General features: G+C 33.7%; 2 protein-coding genes across 3 annotated transcripts; one reads left to right on the top strand and one right to left on the bottom strand.

Annotated features, from left to right (window-relative positions):
* The first annotated feature begins 2,887 nt into the window (after positions 1–2,887).
* LOC110705401 (scarecrow-like protein 23) lies at positions 2,888–5,516 on the top strand. The gene has a single exon (XM_021883252.1). The coding sequence runs from the start codon at positions 3,862–3,864 to the stop codon at positions 5,050–5,052; it is 1,191 nt and encodes a 396-aa protein (XP_021738944.1). The 5' UTR covers positions 2,888–3,861; the 3' UTR covers positions 5,053–5,516.
* Positions 5,517–8,384: 2,868 nt separating this feature from the next.
* LOC110705400 (myosin-2 heavy chain-like) lies at positions 8,385–16,478 on the bottom strand. Of its 2 annotated transcripts, none has more exons than XM_021883250.1 (7): positions 16,350–16,478; positions 13,286–13,396; positions 10,252–13,176; positions 9,936–10,166; positions 9,695–9,853; positions 9,420–9,578; positions 8,385–8,916 (listed from the first exon to the last, which is right to left on the bottom strand). In XM_021883250.1, exons 2-7 carry the CDS (start codon positions 13,367–13,369, stop codon positions 8,662–8,664), a joined length of 3,813 nt encoding a protein of 1,270 aa, XP_021738942.1. In that variant the 5' UTR covers positions 13,370–13,396; positions 16,350–16,478; the 3' UTR covers positions 8,385–8,661. The 2 variants fall into 2 exon arrangements, with proteins under 2 accessions (XP_021738942.1, XP_021738941.1); XM_021883249.1 differs by having other exon boundaries at positions 13,286–13,401; positions 16,356–16,444.
* Between the last annotated feature and the right edge of the window lie 356 nt (positions 16,479–16,834).

Raw genomic sequence — 16,834 nt, 5'->3', positions numbered from 1 at the left:
TGGTATATTATATTGCATATCATATAATAACTAATACTACCTCCGTTAAACGTTATGTCCAACTTTGGAATAACCTTTGGATAATAATAGAACATTAATTATGATTGAGATTGATGTTGATTTTTTCAAGAATTACATTGCTCTTATTAATTTCTTAAGGTATGTTGTTTTAAATAATGGTTGAAAGTTTTGTTTAGATAGAATATTATCCGAATTTAGATATGGGGAATCATGTGATTATAGTGAATTGTTTGTGATAGTTGATGTATTTATTGGGGAAATTACTTATAAGCCAAACTAATATTAACTTGCAACATTGCTAAAAAAATGGTGATATTGTTTAATATTTCTGTAAGTATACTAATTTTAATTGTGTAAATAATGATTTGCTTGGGTATCATATTTTTCCGACATAATTCAGTTTTGAGATGTTGAAAAGTTGTATTTTGGATTTTACAAACGATCAATAACCTATGAAAAAAAAACCCGAATATTCGTTTAAGAAATTATGTGTATTTTTCTATGAACCGACTCGTTTTGATGAAATATTATGCCAATTTGTTCCTATTATCAAGAATTCATCTAATTCCATTTTAATAGTAGATTATTAAAGAGGGAAACAATGTTAAAATTGAAGATATATTCGCCAAACTTGTTAAAGTCTTTTGAGATAAATTTAGATGATTAAAAAGAAAAAAGCCAAACAAAAATCTTTTATTGCAGTATAAATTAGTTAATAAAATATAAAACGTTGCATAAAACAAATTATATTAAAATAAATTTATAATTAACAAATTATATAAAAATATGTGTATATATTGTATATCATATTGCATATCGTATAATAACTAATACTAGCTTCTTTAAATGTTACGTGCAACTTTGTAATAACCCATTTTTTATAATTATTGTGCATGATCATATTTGGTTAATTTTTCATTACTGGAACTATTTTATAAACAATTTCATCACATCTTGTAGTTCACTGAAGAAAACGCATAGTTTTTTTTTTTTTAAAACAATTTTTTATTTATTTTCATAGACTTCTTTATTATTTACCTAATCTCATATACAACTATTTAGAATGTTAAAATTGAACTGTTCAGGAACTTTGTTGTACCTACTATTATAGTCAATTAAATTCCATTTCGAAAAGTTCAATTTGATAGGAATTTGAAAATCGTCAGTATACTACCAATAATTTTCTACACATACAACAAGTTTATACAAATTGGGCTTAAATATCAAAAGATTAAGCTCAGTTTTTTTTTTAGGAAAAACATTTACAATCATAAAATATCCATTAGAGTAGTCATGAGGTTCTCCACACCTAAATTTAGAATATTTTCTATATAGACAACGTTTCCATCATCCGTTAGCCGCAATCTCAAAAAATAAACAACATCCATATATCTCTTGCAAAAATCAACTTTAATTTTAAGAATAATTGAAATACTATATTATTAAAAATTGAATCAGTGTCAAATTCTATATTATGTTCAGATTTATAAGGTGTTTCAAGATTTTTCTGACAAAGATCAACTAATCTAGGTTTAGGTGCCATACCGTAGAATATTGAAAATCTCACGAGCAAATTGTTAGCAGCACATGCAGATTCGAGAAGCTTTGAGAGAGCAATGCAAATTCTTAGCAGTAAAAGAAGAATCGATTAGTTTTGAAGACTGAAATGAGACTGAAACAGTGGAAGAACTAAGGTAGTGAGCTAGTGGAAGAACTTAGGTGGTGGAAGGAGAAAGATCAAAATTTTGGACGATAGAAAAAGGGTTTTCTTTTTTGATGAATGAAAAAAGTTTCTTAGTTTGGTTTTTTTTTTTTTTACACAATTACTTTGGTTTTTTTTTTCTATTTTAATTTTATTCAAAAACTAAAAACAAAAAATATAATAGTAAGGCATTTTGTCATTAAAAATTTGTTTTTTTTTTTTTTAAAAAAAACACAATGTCATTTACAAAAATGAATTACAATTTCATCCCATTAGTTAAGATTGAAGTATCTTGTTAATAAGATAATTTGGTATAAACATATATCAGTAATATCGGCTAGAATATATAAATGGGTGTCTTGTTCTCCGGCTTACTTAAATAAAGAAGTTGAAAAATGAAAATTAACAAAGTTTTGACTGTGGGATTTGTAGAGTTAAATTTGAACATTTAGTGATTATATGTGTATCTAAGAAAGGATAAAGAATTGGCCTTTTTAAATACTTGCTCCACTTTTTTTTCCGGCCATATTTAAATTTTGGCTCCACTTTTTTTTTTTTTTTTTTTTTTTTTCGGCCGTTTTTAAATACAATATTTAATTAATTTCTCCCAATAAGTGAACCCAACAATAATAATTCCATATGCTCTCTCTTTCAATTTTCTCCTCTACTTTTGGTTTTTTTACAATTTTTTATTCTTCCACCAATCCTACTACCTTCATATTTTATTACTTTTTCCAATTTCTCCTAAAACACCGCGCATGGAGAAATAGAGCAAGTATTTAAAAACGGAAGAAGTAGCAGACTAGCATGTAGCACTTTTGGGATGCAATTTGCAATTTTTTTTAAAAAAAAATACGTAGTAGCTAGAATTTGCAAAATACATACAAGTAATTCAAATAACTAAAATTTCCAAATTAAAAAAAATAAAAAATAAAATAGAGGGAGTAATAAAAGTTGATACTCCCTCCGTTCTTAAATACTTGCTCCATTTCTATTTTTTACCCTATTCATTCATCCTACTTTGACTAATGTTTATGATTTACACATAAGAAAAAATATTGGAATTGTCTCAATAAATAAATTAACTTTCAATTGTTAGAATTTATACTTATTGATAATTAAAAATATTATTAATAAAAATTAACATCGACATTCGTGTCCAAGAGAAATGGAACAAGTATTTAAAATCGGAGGGGGTACTAAGAGCAAGTTTAGCCCCAAGTCTTAAGACTTGGGGTGACATCATCATTTTGAGTCTTAAGATTTATACTTAAGATTTTTCTCATTTTTCTTCAAAAATCTCAAGCAAGTCTCAAGTTGAGTCTTGAAATTTCAAGACTCAACTTAGAGCAAAGCCAATGGTTGCCCAAATCAATAGTGGTCATCAACTTTTTTTTATTAATATCTCTCTCTTCCATCTCATCTATGCCCAATTACCATGCCCAATTATGCCCACATATACCCATTGGTTGCCCTCTAATTTTTTATGATCATAATATTCATCACTAACTAAGAAAATAATAATAAAAAAATATACTCCACTCATACCATGACAAGTGGCACACACATATTGTTTGCCCACCCTTTGCCAATGGTCATGGCCATGACCTGGTCATTAGATTTCTCTCTCCTAAAGTATCATCTTTTGAATTTTTAAATATTTTTTTTCTTTCTCTTTCTTGATGCCCACCTTAAATGGACAACCATTGACTTTGCTCTTAAGACTTGAGATTGGGACCCACTTCACCCACTTCACTTTTTTTTAACACTTTTCTACATATAATATGTCAAATATTTAAGTTTTAGGGCTAAAGTGATAAATTTGTGCAAGTCTTAGTGAGTCTTAACAAGAATTTAATGACATCATTTTCAATGGGAACCACAAAAAATGATATCACATCCAAGTCTTAAGATTTGGGACTAAACTTGCTCTAAACCAGTGTGAATATTCTTGTTGTAGAAAAACATCACTCAAAGTCCAAATGAAAACAAAGTAATCTTGTCTCTCCGTCAATTCTCCTCTCCAAATTCCAAAAAGCCACCTCCTTATTATTCCTAATAAACACCATTCTCTTTCTCAACTCTTTACCAATCATGCCATTACTCCTCACTCAAATAAAATCCCCCTCATCATCATCATGCTCACACTCACCCCACCAAACTCCTCCTCCCCCTCCCTCCACCTCCTCTCCCTCCTCCTCAAATGCGCCCATCTCATCTCCGCCAACAACACCGCCTCCGCCACCGATCTCCTCCCCGAAATCTTCCACCTCTCCTCCCCTTTCGCCGCCTCTCCCGCCGACCGTATCGCGGCATTCTTCGCTCATTCCCTCCACTCTCGTCTCCTCCTCCATTTTCTCTCTGCTACACCTCACCCCCTTATCAAATCCATCACTTTGTCTTCCCAACTTAAATCCTTTCATTCCGCTTTACAAACGTTTAACTCTCTCGCACCCTTTGTGAAATTCTCCCATTTTACCGCTAATCAAGCCATCTTTGAGTCCGTTCATGGATACGATCGAGTACACATTATTGATCTTGATGTTATGCAGGGTCTTCAATGGCCTGGATTGTTCCACATCCTAGCCTCTCGTTCTAAGAAGGTTAGCTCCGTAAGACTCACCGGGTTTGGTCCTTCTTCGGAGTTGCTCAATCAGACTGGCTCTCGCCTCGCTGAGTTCGCCGCCTCGCTCGGGTTGCCCTTTAAGTTTAACCCAATTGAGGGTAAGTTCGGGGACATGTCTGAGCTAGAGTTGACCCGAATTGATTTGAGAGCGAACGAGGCTACGGTGGTGCATTGTATGCATCATAATTTGTATGATATGATTGGGTCTAATTTTGGAATGTTGAGGGTATTGAGTATAGTAAAGCCTAAGTTGGTTACAATGGTCACTCAAAACATTGAAATTTTCGAAACGGGGTCGTTTTTGGAGAGGTTTATAGAAACGTTGCATTATTATTCGGCTATGTTTGATGCCTTAGGTGAGGGATTGAGTAGAGACAATGTATTACGTCATCAAGTGGAGCAACAACTATTTGGGAGCGAGATAAGGAACATTCTAGCGTGTGATGATGTAGGTGGGGTGAGTGTAAGCCGGTGGGGGGACGAGCTTAGTCGTTTCGGGTTTGAGCCAGTGTCGTTGTCTGGTAGCCCGGCTGCACAAGCGAGTTTGTTGTTAGAGATGTTTCCGTGGAAGGGGTACACATTGATGGAGGAAAATGGGTGTTTAAGGTTAGGGTGGAAGGGTATGCCTTTGCTTACTGCATCAGCTTGGCAGCCTTCTAATTATAGTTGTGTTACTAATAATAGTAATATCATGAGGAATTAGAGTATGGTTATATTTTCATATTACAAAGTTTGATTGGAATGATGCATTATTGGATCGGATGAATATTGGGTGATAGAGAAGAAGTACATAAAGACATAAAGTTAATAATGATCAAAAGTTTGTGTAAATGTTTCGACAATAATTGAAGGGTGAAGTAAAGGAAACGTACATGTTACTTTTTGAGAAATTGGATTCTTTTTTTGTACTCCTATTAAAAAAGTTTGTGATCAAAAGTTGTAACACTTTTCAAGCTTGGTTTGAATTTAATTGTATTTTCTTCATATGAGAAGCATCTTGGAGATTAATATTCAACGGTAAAATAGTGATTTTACAAACTCACGTTTTTTTCTTTGTTGGTAACTTATGTATCATACATTCACTCTCAATAGTTATATATCGGGGCTAACTAGACCTTGTTAGCTCATTGGTCCACATTCACCACAAACTCGAGTTTAACTGTTTTCTTTTTTCTCAGCTCAAAACATAGGGGGGCCAATTTGGCTACTTCTATAGTTCTATATGTATATGACTCTAGAAGAATTGGTATGGTCACACACTTAGACTAATTCTAGTAATCATTGTTTGTTTGTAATAAGGCCACATTATTGATTCTTCCAAATAGTGTAAATTACACATTTTGTGAACAATTTCTGATTTAGCTGTCTGCCATTATTGTGATGTTCTTATTTGAGATTCTTTCTCCTTCTTTACAATAGTTGTAATCTAGGAAAACCCAAATGAAACATGCTTTTTATTTGGATATGATTATCTGTACGATTGAATTGTATAATTTGTATTGTTTGAATGTGTACATGCATAGTGGGAAACTGGGAATGTGGGGGTGTACTTGTACTGTCATTTAATAATGAAGATTGAAGACTACAAATCTATCTACATTCTACAACATATAGTGATTTTTGTTTCAAGGGTATTTCATGTTTTTACTCTTAGCCATTTTTATCTAGATTAGAACTGGTGAATCTTGATCTAACTTGAAATCGACCCAATAAACTTATTTTCGCTGTGTCAAAATTGTTGTACATATGCATGTTGATGTTAAATCCAAATGTGGAATAACAAAGTTTGTTTATAAAAGGCATCATCATTAGTACATGACCCGAATTTGATCCAGCTAATGTGATAATCGACCTATAATTTACTTGTTATTTGAAAATCGTACATTTGTATGATCGGATGTGGCTTTCAAAATGGTGGAACTTCTCCATCTACCACCACCAAAGTATATGCTTTTAATATGGACCATTTTTGCCTTACTTGGCTTCTTTTGCTATGCATCTATTTGGATGCTTGTTGGATGATAGCGTAGTAGCAACATTCCTTAGCTTAAGTTAAGGAGGGGTACTTTATCATATTTCTCAAATGAATACTCTTTAAATACTTTATTGGAGTATCATTTATCTTCCAAAATTTCATATTTCATGCAAATTCATTTAAGAAAACAAAAGCTTTTCATAAGGATATGTATTGTGTTTCCTCTAATAGAAATCATATGAGGTTATATGAACTGAACTTAATTCATGCCGATATTTTCTTTTTCCATGCTAAAGAAAACCAAGTCGTATATTAAATAAATTTCCGAAAAAGAAAAAATAATGCAATAAGATTTTGGATGACAAGCAAATCCTGCTACATCACATCTAGTCCGTAGTCATGTAAGGCCCTGTTCTCTTCACCTTAAAAAAAAATAATATTAAGTAAAAATAATTTCAGTTCAGTAAAAATAAGTTCAGTTCAGTAAAATTAATTTCAGTTCAGTAAAAATAATTTCAGTTCAGTATAAATAAGTTCAGTTCAATAAAATTCAGTTTTCTTAAAGAAGAAATATAATAGAAAATCAGTAAAAATAATTTCAGTTCAGTAAAAATAATTTAAGTTCAGTAAAAATAATTTAAGTTCAGTAAAATTAAGTTTAGTTCAGTAAAAATAAGTTCAGTTTAGTAAAAATAATTTAAGTTCAGCAAAATTAAGGTGAATCAAACAGGGCCTAAGTGCCGAGTGTTGAGATTATTGTCTTACTGAATCTATTGTTACTTGTGTGGCTCCGTTATATGGTTTTATTATTTGAATTATAAATGATAAATTTGCAAATCGTGTGGACAACAAAAACAAATAATTTTGAAAGCTAAAAACTTCTTTATTCAAATTTCAAACTAATTAAAATAAAATTTAGGAAAATTTGTCAAAAATAATACAACCTTTGACCCGTTCTTTTTAAATAATACAACTTTTGGATTGTATCTGAATATTACAACCTTTGGAGGGTCTTAATTTTAAACAAGATAAAAACTTGTAACTTGTTAAACCGGTTGCCCTTGACATATGTCTTCGAGTAATTGGTCTAAATAATATGTTTTTTAAAACAATAAAAATAATTAATTTTAGAAATTTAATTTTTGATTAACTTCTAATTAAGTAATTGTGATTTATTTTTGGAAAATTTTTAAATTACCACCCAAAAATGTAACCATTTTCAAACTAACCACCAATTTAATTTTTTATTTTAAATTATTACCCCTTAAAATAATTAAATGCTCATATTACCACCCTTTTTTAAAATTTTTAAAATCCGATAAATTTTCCGTCTGTGGGCCCCACCTAACGCTTATTTTGAACATTTTGACTGATTTTTTCCCCGATTTTTCTCTTTAAAAACGCTCTCCTTACTTCAATTCACATTATTCACTTTGAAATTTGGTAGAATTTGGTGAAGGAAATGTAAATTAAAGTATAGAGAGCGTTTTTAAATAGAAAAACCGGGGAAAAAAATCAGTGAAAAGGGTCAAAATAAGCGTTAGATAGGGCCCACAGACGAAAAATTCACCAGAGTTTAGCCTATTTTAGGATGCCCATCCGGTTCACCGGAGCTTAGCCTATTTTTAGGTGTGCTACTCGAGTCGGATCCGGATGTAGTCGGAGCTAAGCTCCGGTGAACCGGGTGGGCATCCTAAAGTAATTAAGAAACCAAAAGCTTTTCTTAAGGGTGTGTTTCCTCTACTTGAAATCTTATGAGCTTATTATGAACTGAACTTAACTCATGTCGATATTTTCTTTTTTCATGCCAAAGTCTTTAAAGAAGTATTTTAGATGGATTTCCGAAAAATAAAAAATAATGCAATAAGATTTTGGATGACAAACATATCCTGCTACATCACATCTAGTCAGTAGTCTTGTAAGAGCTGAGTGTTGAGGAGATTATTGCCTTTCTGAATCTAGTGTCACTTCAGACCTTCAGTGGCTTCATTATACAATGCTATTATTTGATTATTGAATCATGCGGACAACAAAAACAAATTTTAAAAGGTAAACATCTGTAAGCAATAATGAAAATTTGTGATAAATCACTTCCAACTCCCAAAATTCACAACTTTACAACCCAAAATTATAATATAAAAATAAAATCACCACCATTAAATAACCAAGTAATAATTACATAACCAAAAACTGCTTCTTGGTGGACATTAAACTAAAACTTAACAGCCACCAATTTGAAGACTTGAGTTATATAAACAACTTACTGCAAAATAATATAAATTTATCAAGCTTGAATAAATAAAGCAAGAATTCAATCAGATAATAATAAGGCTAAAGTTAATATCTTTTCCCTAGGATCACACCAAGAACTATGGACACCAATGCAACTCCCAGGATAAACTTGATGTTCATGCTGGAAGAAGCTTCGGCTGTTGGAGTCTGAACCACTGAGGATGATGGTGAGGTTTGTGCAGACAATTTTTCTGATTTCTTGCTCTTACGCTTTGTTGGGCTAGAAATCATTGATCCGATATCTCTAGACCTCACTTCTGTTTCACCCTCTCCTTTGGTATCAGCAATGCTTTCGTCAACCTGTAAATAATAAAGGCAGATCACTCAACATATGCTACTTTGTACTCATTTACTGCAATCTTCATACATTACAGTCAAGGCAAAATAAAGTTAACTGACTAATGTTAGCTTTGATTTATTATTGCAAAGACAAAAAAAAATACTTGCAGTAGCTTCTTTTGGGTAAAAGGTAAGATGACGAGGCCAATGTGTGTGAGAAGTAGGAAGGGTACAAAGGTACGACGTAGACACCCCAGAAGGGTATGATCCAGGTGACCTGATATGACCATCAGGCTCTTTTTACCAGGGTCGTCCCCTCATTACCTTGATACGTTGATAGTAATCAGCATTTCTAATTATGATTATCACCGAACAAAGTTTACTATTACAACATCAATCAAGTTGGTAAAATTATCTTAATAATGAATGCAAGCAAAATTTCAACCCTTTCCATAAGATTCTTTTAGAGAGAGGGGTGGGGGGTTGTATTTACAGCTTCAAATAGTAGGGGAAAAAAGACTGACCTTTGGTTTAGATGCTTCTACAACCTTCTGGAGTTTTTGCTCAACTTCCTCAATTTTCTTTCCAAGAAGCATGATTTCTTTGTTTTTGGCATCAAGCTCTTCAGACGTACGACTCTTGGCAGCTTCCAATTCAGAGACCTTTGCTGAACTCTCCTCTTTCTGTTTGACCAGCAAAGCAAATAAACATATATAAGCCAAATTTATGACATTTAAGTCTGAAATGGTTGTCATAACAGCAAAATAATAAGAGGAAATGAAGCAGATTGATAACTAACCAGCTTAGTTAAATTGGCCTCTGCAAGCTGCAGCTCTTCGTTTAGTTTCAAAACCTTTTCATTCAATATATCTCGATCTTGGAGTTTTTGCACATGATCTTCCAACTGAGAAGTCAAATCAACCTCTCTTGTGGTAGCAGATGTTTGGAGACTTTTAACCTACAAAAAATACGAAATTATTTGTATTTTCTAAAATAAGCAAATAGATTTAATTCAGGTTCAAAATTCATTTAACACGAACCTCTTCTTTCAATTGAGCCTCGGTTGCCTGATATTGCTCTTCAAGTTCCTTCAACCTTGCTTGCAGGGCAGATTTCTCAGTTATTTCAACCTTAAGATTATCAATCTCGGCCTTTGAAGCATCTTCTTTTCCTCTATTTTCTTTAAGCTGCTCTTCTAGTTGGACCACAATAGCTTGATGTTCTTTAATGGTTTCATGAAGCTGGCTGCTCTCCTTTAAAATTGCAGATATCTGTAGGAGGTAATTTATTATTACATAATGTTGAATAAAAGAACTAGAAAATAAAACATAACATGAAGTTTTTTAAGGTACAAACCTCAGACTGAAGCCGTTCCTTTTCAGAAGTTAGCTCCTGGCGTAACTCCTCATTCGCCTTCTCTGATAAGAAACATTTTGCAGCAATATCTTCCTTCTCATCACGACCATGTGATAATTTAGCTTGGAGATCACTTTGTTCAGTCTCAGCCAAAGCCAGATCCTGAGTGAGTTTCATATTGGCCTCAGCCAAGGCCTCATTACGCGTCTCAATTTGCCCCAACTGAACCTGCTGTTCATCAGCCAATTTTTCCTGCTCCTGTAATTTCAAAAGCATAGCTTCAACTTCCAGTTTTCGAGATTCAGCAATCCCTGAAACCTCAAGGGCCTCTTCCTGGTACTTCTTCAACTCCTCTTCGAGAGAACTTAACTTTTCATTTAACTCCTTGATCTCCAACTCCCTTTGAGCTAACGTCTCAACTGCAACCTGCAGCTGTTCAATCTCAGTTTTTCTTGATTCAGCGATACCAGAGGCTTCACGAGCTGAATCCTGGTGTACTATTACTTGCCCTTCAAGAGAAATAACCTTTTCATTCAATTCCTTCACTTCCATTTCCTTTTGTCCTAATTTTTCAGTCAAGCCTTCAAGTTCAACTTTCCTAGACTCAACAATCCCTGAAACCTCTAAAGCCTCTTCCTGGTGTTTCTTCAGCTGGTCTTCAAGAGAGCTTATCTTTTCGTTCAAATCCTTGATCTCTAACTCTTTTTGAGCCAATGCCTCAACTGATCCTTGCAACTGTTCAATTTTAGATTTTCTTGATTCAGCGATCCCAGAAGCTTCAAGAGCTGCTTCTTTATGTACTGTCAGCTGCTCTTCAAGTGAAGTAAGCTTTTCATTCAACTCCTTCATTTCAATCTCCTTCTGACTTAATTTTTCAACCAGGTCTTCAATTTGAACTTTTCTAGAATCAGCGATCCCAGATACTTGACCAGCCTCTTCTTCATAAACCTTTACTTGGCCTTCAATGGAAGCAAGTTTCTCCTTCAATTCTGTAACTTCAAGCTCTTTCTGAGTTAATTTTTCAGCCATCTCTCTAATTTCAACTTTGCTTGATTCAGCAATTCCCTCTGCTTCATGAGCCTCCTCTTCGTACTTTTTAACTTGGCCTTCAAGAGCTACAAGTTTTTCACTGAGTTCTTTGATTTCGGCCTCTTTAACAGCTAATGTAGCAACAGTCTCCTTTAACTGTTCAATTTCTGCCTTTCTAGACTCGGCTATCCCAGATGCTTCACGAGCCTCCTCCTCGTATGCTTTCACTTGGCTTTCAAGGGCACTCAACCTTGCACCCAACTCCTCGACTTCCTTTTCCTTCTCAGCTAGTTTACCACTTGTTTCCTTCAACTGTTCCTCAGCCTGTGAATGACGAGCTTCAGCAGCAGAGTGCTGCTCAAAAGATCTTGAGTGTTGCTCAGTTAACTCAGTGATGGTATTCATGTGAGAGGCAAGTTGAAGAGAAGTGGCTTCTTTTTCTGCATCAGCCGAATTAAGCAATTCCTGAAGCTCATCAACCTTGTTCTTCAGCTGCGAGTTTGTTTCCACCAAAAGTTCCTTCTCTGAAAGAGATTGTGCCACTTTACCCTCAGCTTCCTCAATCATCTTTTTAAGCTCTTCATTAGAGCCTTCTAAGGAAACTACCTTAGCAGCACTCTGATGCAATTCTTCTGTTAGAGATGCAGCCTTCAGAGCTGCTTCACCAACCTGTTCTTCATAACTTTGTACCTTGTCTTCAAGAATTTTAAGTTTCTCAGACAATGAGTTAGCCTCAGACTCCTTTTCGCTGATATTTGCCATTGTCTCTTGCATTTTTACCTCAAAGTCCCTAGTAGAAGACTTGTGTAAAGATTCAAAATGCATTTTACTCGCAGTTGCTTCCTCTATCGCTCTCCCTTGCTCCTCCAATTGATTCTCAGCAGCTTTCAGCTTTTCCATAATTTCACCCTCCCTTAGTCCAGAACCCTTAAGATCATTTTCAATGCTTTCTAGTTTCTCCTGTGTAAGAGACAATTCACCACGCAATGATTCAAGCAAATTTTCAGCTTCCTGAAGCTTTTTAGTGGAATTTTCTAATGCTTCTTCTGAACTTTGTTTCTGCTCTTTCATTACATTCAAAGATTCCATCAGCCCTGCTTCCTTTTCACTTGCTGTTTGAAGTGCACTTTCAAGGTTCAACATTAAAGATCGGAACTTCTCAATTTCTCCACTGAGTTCAGATACCATGCCCGAATATTTTTTTGATTCAGCTTCAGCATCCCCACATTTTGACTCCAATGAACTTATATTCACTTCAAGCTCTTCAATTTTCTGCTTCTTTTCTTCCAGCAGTGATTCAAGGTCACCCATCTTTTTCTCAGCATCCTCAATTTTGGAGTGAGAAGATTTTACTGCATCTTCCAATTCTGCTGCACGAGATTGTAATTCTTGCTCCAACTCCTCGATTATCTTCTTTGAGTTCTCGGACTCAAGACTAAGACTTTCAAATGATTCTTTAATGCCAGAAAACTCTTTGTGCTTAGTTTCATGATCTTCCAAAGCATCTTGCAAAGACTTCAGCTTTTCATTGAAGTTATTTTCGGCCTCTACCATCTCCTCTTGCAATTTCTTGTGATACAGTTCAAGAGTTTCATACTTCTTCCCACTTTCTTGCAGCTTTTCTTCAGTCGATAAGGCCTCATTTTTTAAATTTGTATTCTGTGACTCAGAATCCTTTAATGCAGCAGCCACCCTTTCTAATTCAGTCTCAAGCTCGGTTATCTTCTCCTGTGCTTCAAGGACTTCTCTGCTAGATTCACTAACAGATGATTTGCTTTCTTCCACATTTACTTCAACATCCCGAGAACTATCTTTCACTTCCACAGGTTCTCTCTCGACCTTAATGAACTCTCCATCATCCAAAGAGCTTTCTTTTTCTTCTTTGTTCCCATTTTCCTGTGGCAAATCAAAAATTCAAGTGTTAGATATACAAAATAAAAAAAATAATAATAATAAATAAATAATGGTATTGCAGATACTTAAGCTGTATTTAACACGAATCTACCTGAATTGGCTCCGTAACACTAGCAAGCTTCTCCTTGACTTCCACCACTGGCACCTCTACATTCGTTTGAGTTTCTTCTTCCATTGATAATCACAATACTAGACCTCTAACCTGAGGTAGACAAATGTACAAGCTTAAAACCACAAATCGACTACTTCTACCTTATTGCATACAGGTCAACCCAAGCACTTGCACTGTTGCACTTGCACTACATGTAAAGAAGAGGCTACAAAATTCTAACAACAAAAAAAAAAAAAAAAAAAAAAAAAAAAAGTTGTTGTAAATTGCATTTTTTCACATTTTGAACATCAAGAAAGTAGCTTTCATGAGGTATCTTTTTTCTTATCATGGTACTAAAATATGCACAAAGACAGGTTGGTTGAACAGAGCCCTGGCGCAACAGATCTAAGGCTACATGCTCTAATAATTTAAATACCATATATCCAACTGGATTTCATAGTGCACTCACTTTTATATGCGGAAAAAAAAAATTATCTAATAGTGCACATATGAAGAAAATTTGATTTCTGCAGCAAGCTTACAGTATTGTTATACTTCCTACATATCCTTCTTGTAGACAGGTTTTGGTCAATAGTACCAGGCTACCAGCACTTCAAAAAAGTTTCTCTAGGACTAGCATCACTTTAATGTAATCTTATTCCGTATAATATGATATGAACTATCAATGGATTGCAATATAAATATCCATTTTATGATAACATTTCTAAAAAGAGATTATTTTCCTTATTGTGTTAGAATTCAGTGATTTCGTGAACACTTCGGGAGCAACATTGATTCAGACACATATCTTAAATTCAAAGCAATGATTAATTATCCAAACATATCACATGTGTGCAACATGAGACGGCTGTTTTAAGCATCAACTGATCAACGTGCATTTTGCAACAACAAACCAATTAGCAGATTCACAATCGATTTGAAACAATAATACGGACATTATACTTTAATCTAGGCAATCAAATAAGTACAATGCACATAAATAAATCTCTAAAGTAGGCCTACAATTTTTTTAAAGCTTTCTTGCTGTCCATCAGAAAGCTTAACAGAGTTTGTCTGATAATGAGAATAATTTTATGCTTAAACTATTATGTATTGCGTACTCTTGTTTGGTGAATGCACAAAAGACATAGGAGACAGGTAAGTAAGAAGGGCAACTCAAGAGTGTCTTATTTGAAAGTACCAGTATTAAAAAAATAGCAGCGAGTAATGCTGAATCTATATCTGTCTTCAGTGTATTAGATCTAAATCTGAATATCATAGTTTCTCATTTAATATATCTACATTACCTACCATGGTTAATTCCTAAATCTTAGGCCGAAATTTAACAGATTTGTTTTACCTACGAATTAATACTCAACTTCACCCCTGCTGTTAAGTTAAAACAAGATTATTGAAGACAAGCAGAATCTAAATCTATTTGTATTTTACAATGTGAAAAACGCAAAAATAGTGACCACCAAAAGCAGTAGATAGACAAGGTAAGGCAGTTCAAATCTAAAAAACGAAACTGCTTGTTAGTTGTGACCACCGACGATCAGTAAACTCTAGGAACAAAAGTAATCCATACATGACAATGACTCTTTTTCTAACTTATACTTCGTACATGTAAGAGAAAAAGCCAAAATCGAAGGTCTAAATCATAAAGCACAGGGGAAAAACATACACATTGATAGAACAACCTCCCAACTGAGTGTCTGAGTTACACCAGCTACTAAGAAGTTGGATAAAAATTAAACACAAGGCAACATGAGCAGAATTTAACCCTCTTTAAAATAACTCAAAAAAAGAAACACACTTTATGTTAGCAACACTAGTACTTAACATAGAGCTTCTTATGTTAGCTACCAAACCACTATACCAGTAACGTTTAAACGATGAGATATCAAATACTAAGCTAGTCTAAGGCCTTGTTCTTTTGAGCTTTTGGGCAGAGGAGAGTAGAGCAAATCAGATTTTGCAGAGAGCACATCAAAGCTAGACTTCCACACACTGCAGAATAGGAATGTGTACAATAAACCTCGTCAATTTGTTTAGGTACACTTGACTACTAGAGTGTACAATAGAGGTTGTTTCCAAAATCGACTAATGCTTAAAAATTATAATACTCCATAATAAAAATCCCAACTTTATTCGTGGACTAAAACTTACGTGACATCAACAACGATCGATTTCAAAACAAGGTACTCTAACCTAACATCAGAAGTACTAAAGTACCAACTATCTAACATTCTAACCCCTTACCACCAAAAGAACCTTAATTACTTGCATTGGTTCGAACTTAGTTATCACATTACTAGTCTTATCAAACGCGACAATTAAATTAAGACAGATATCGGAACAGTGATACATACATAATTACATAAAAACATAAAAAGAACAGAATCGTACAAAATAGGAAAAAGAAAACGATTGGTTTGGTAAGAGGGTCCAATCTCTCGACATACGAGTAATTCATAAATCTTAATCATCAATATCTTTAAAACGCGTGATCTTTCTTTTTCATTCACTAATATTTGTTTTTCTCTTCTTTTTACCATCATAATCAAACACATAATTTGCTTTAAACATTATAAATTCATATTTCAATCTTTATAAAAAGCATTCCAATAAACTTTTTTTTTTCTTTTTCCACCAAATTAAACTCAACTATTTTCAAATTTTTTAGCGTTTTTAGATAATTAAGAGCTAATTTAAGATAATCAATGTTAATAGACGAAAATTTCAAAATTTCAGGGATTCTAAAAAAAAACTAACAACTATTTCATATTGTACTGATCGATAAATTACAAGTGTTAAGCAGACAGATTAAAATAAATAAGCACATGAATGATCATGATTTCACAGTAAACAGACAGGTTATAAAAAAAAAATACATGATCATGATATAACAACAGTAGTATTTTTTGTATTCCCTTCGTCTCTAAAAGTTATTCCTGTTTGATAATAAAAACCCGAGAACTTTTAGAGACAGAGAGAATAGAACAAATAGTAATAAACGGAATCATAATTCTTAAAAAAAAAAAAAAGAGGGGAGAATTCTTGCCTGAGAAAAAAAAGAGTAGGACTAATATTGGGAATCAGAAATGGTGATGAAATTTGATAAAGAGGAGAGAGAAAGAAAGAGAGAGAGAGATTGAGGAGAGAGAAAGGAAAGAAGGTCAAATATAAGAGCAAAACAGAGTGGAAAGTGGGGACTTAAGAGAATGGGATTGGGACCCACTTTTTTGCTGATATGTGCATATTCGCCTGCCGTTTTCTTAGCTGTCTTTTTTTCTCTTTTCTTAGCGTTTCCTCCCACCGATTTATTGTTGATGTTATTTATTCTTTATTTTGCCGATTATTAGATTATACACACGAGAGTATGATTGACAGCTGAAAAGAGTGAGGTTTTAAAGTGTAAGCCGCTGCTTAGGTGGATTTTAAGAGAGGGTAATCTAATTATAGGGATGGACAAATGTGTTTTTATTTGAATTGATTATTAACAATCTATATAAGAGATACTAATTACCTTATTCTAAAGATATTTTT

Source organism: Chenopodium quinoa, unplaced genomic scaffold (assembly GCF_001683475.1).
Source record: "Chenopodium quinoa cultivar QQ74 unplaced genomic scaffold, ASM168347v1, whole genome shotgun sequence".
In the NCBI taxonomy this organism is placed as follows: Eukaryota; Viridiplantae; Streptophyta; class Magnoliopsida; order Caryophyllales; family Amaranthaceae; genus Chenopodium; species Chenopodium quinoa.
This window is presented reverse-complemented; position numbering and strand designations above follow the sequence as displayed.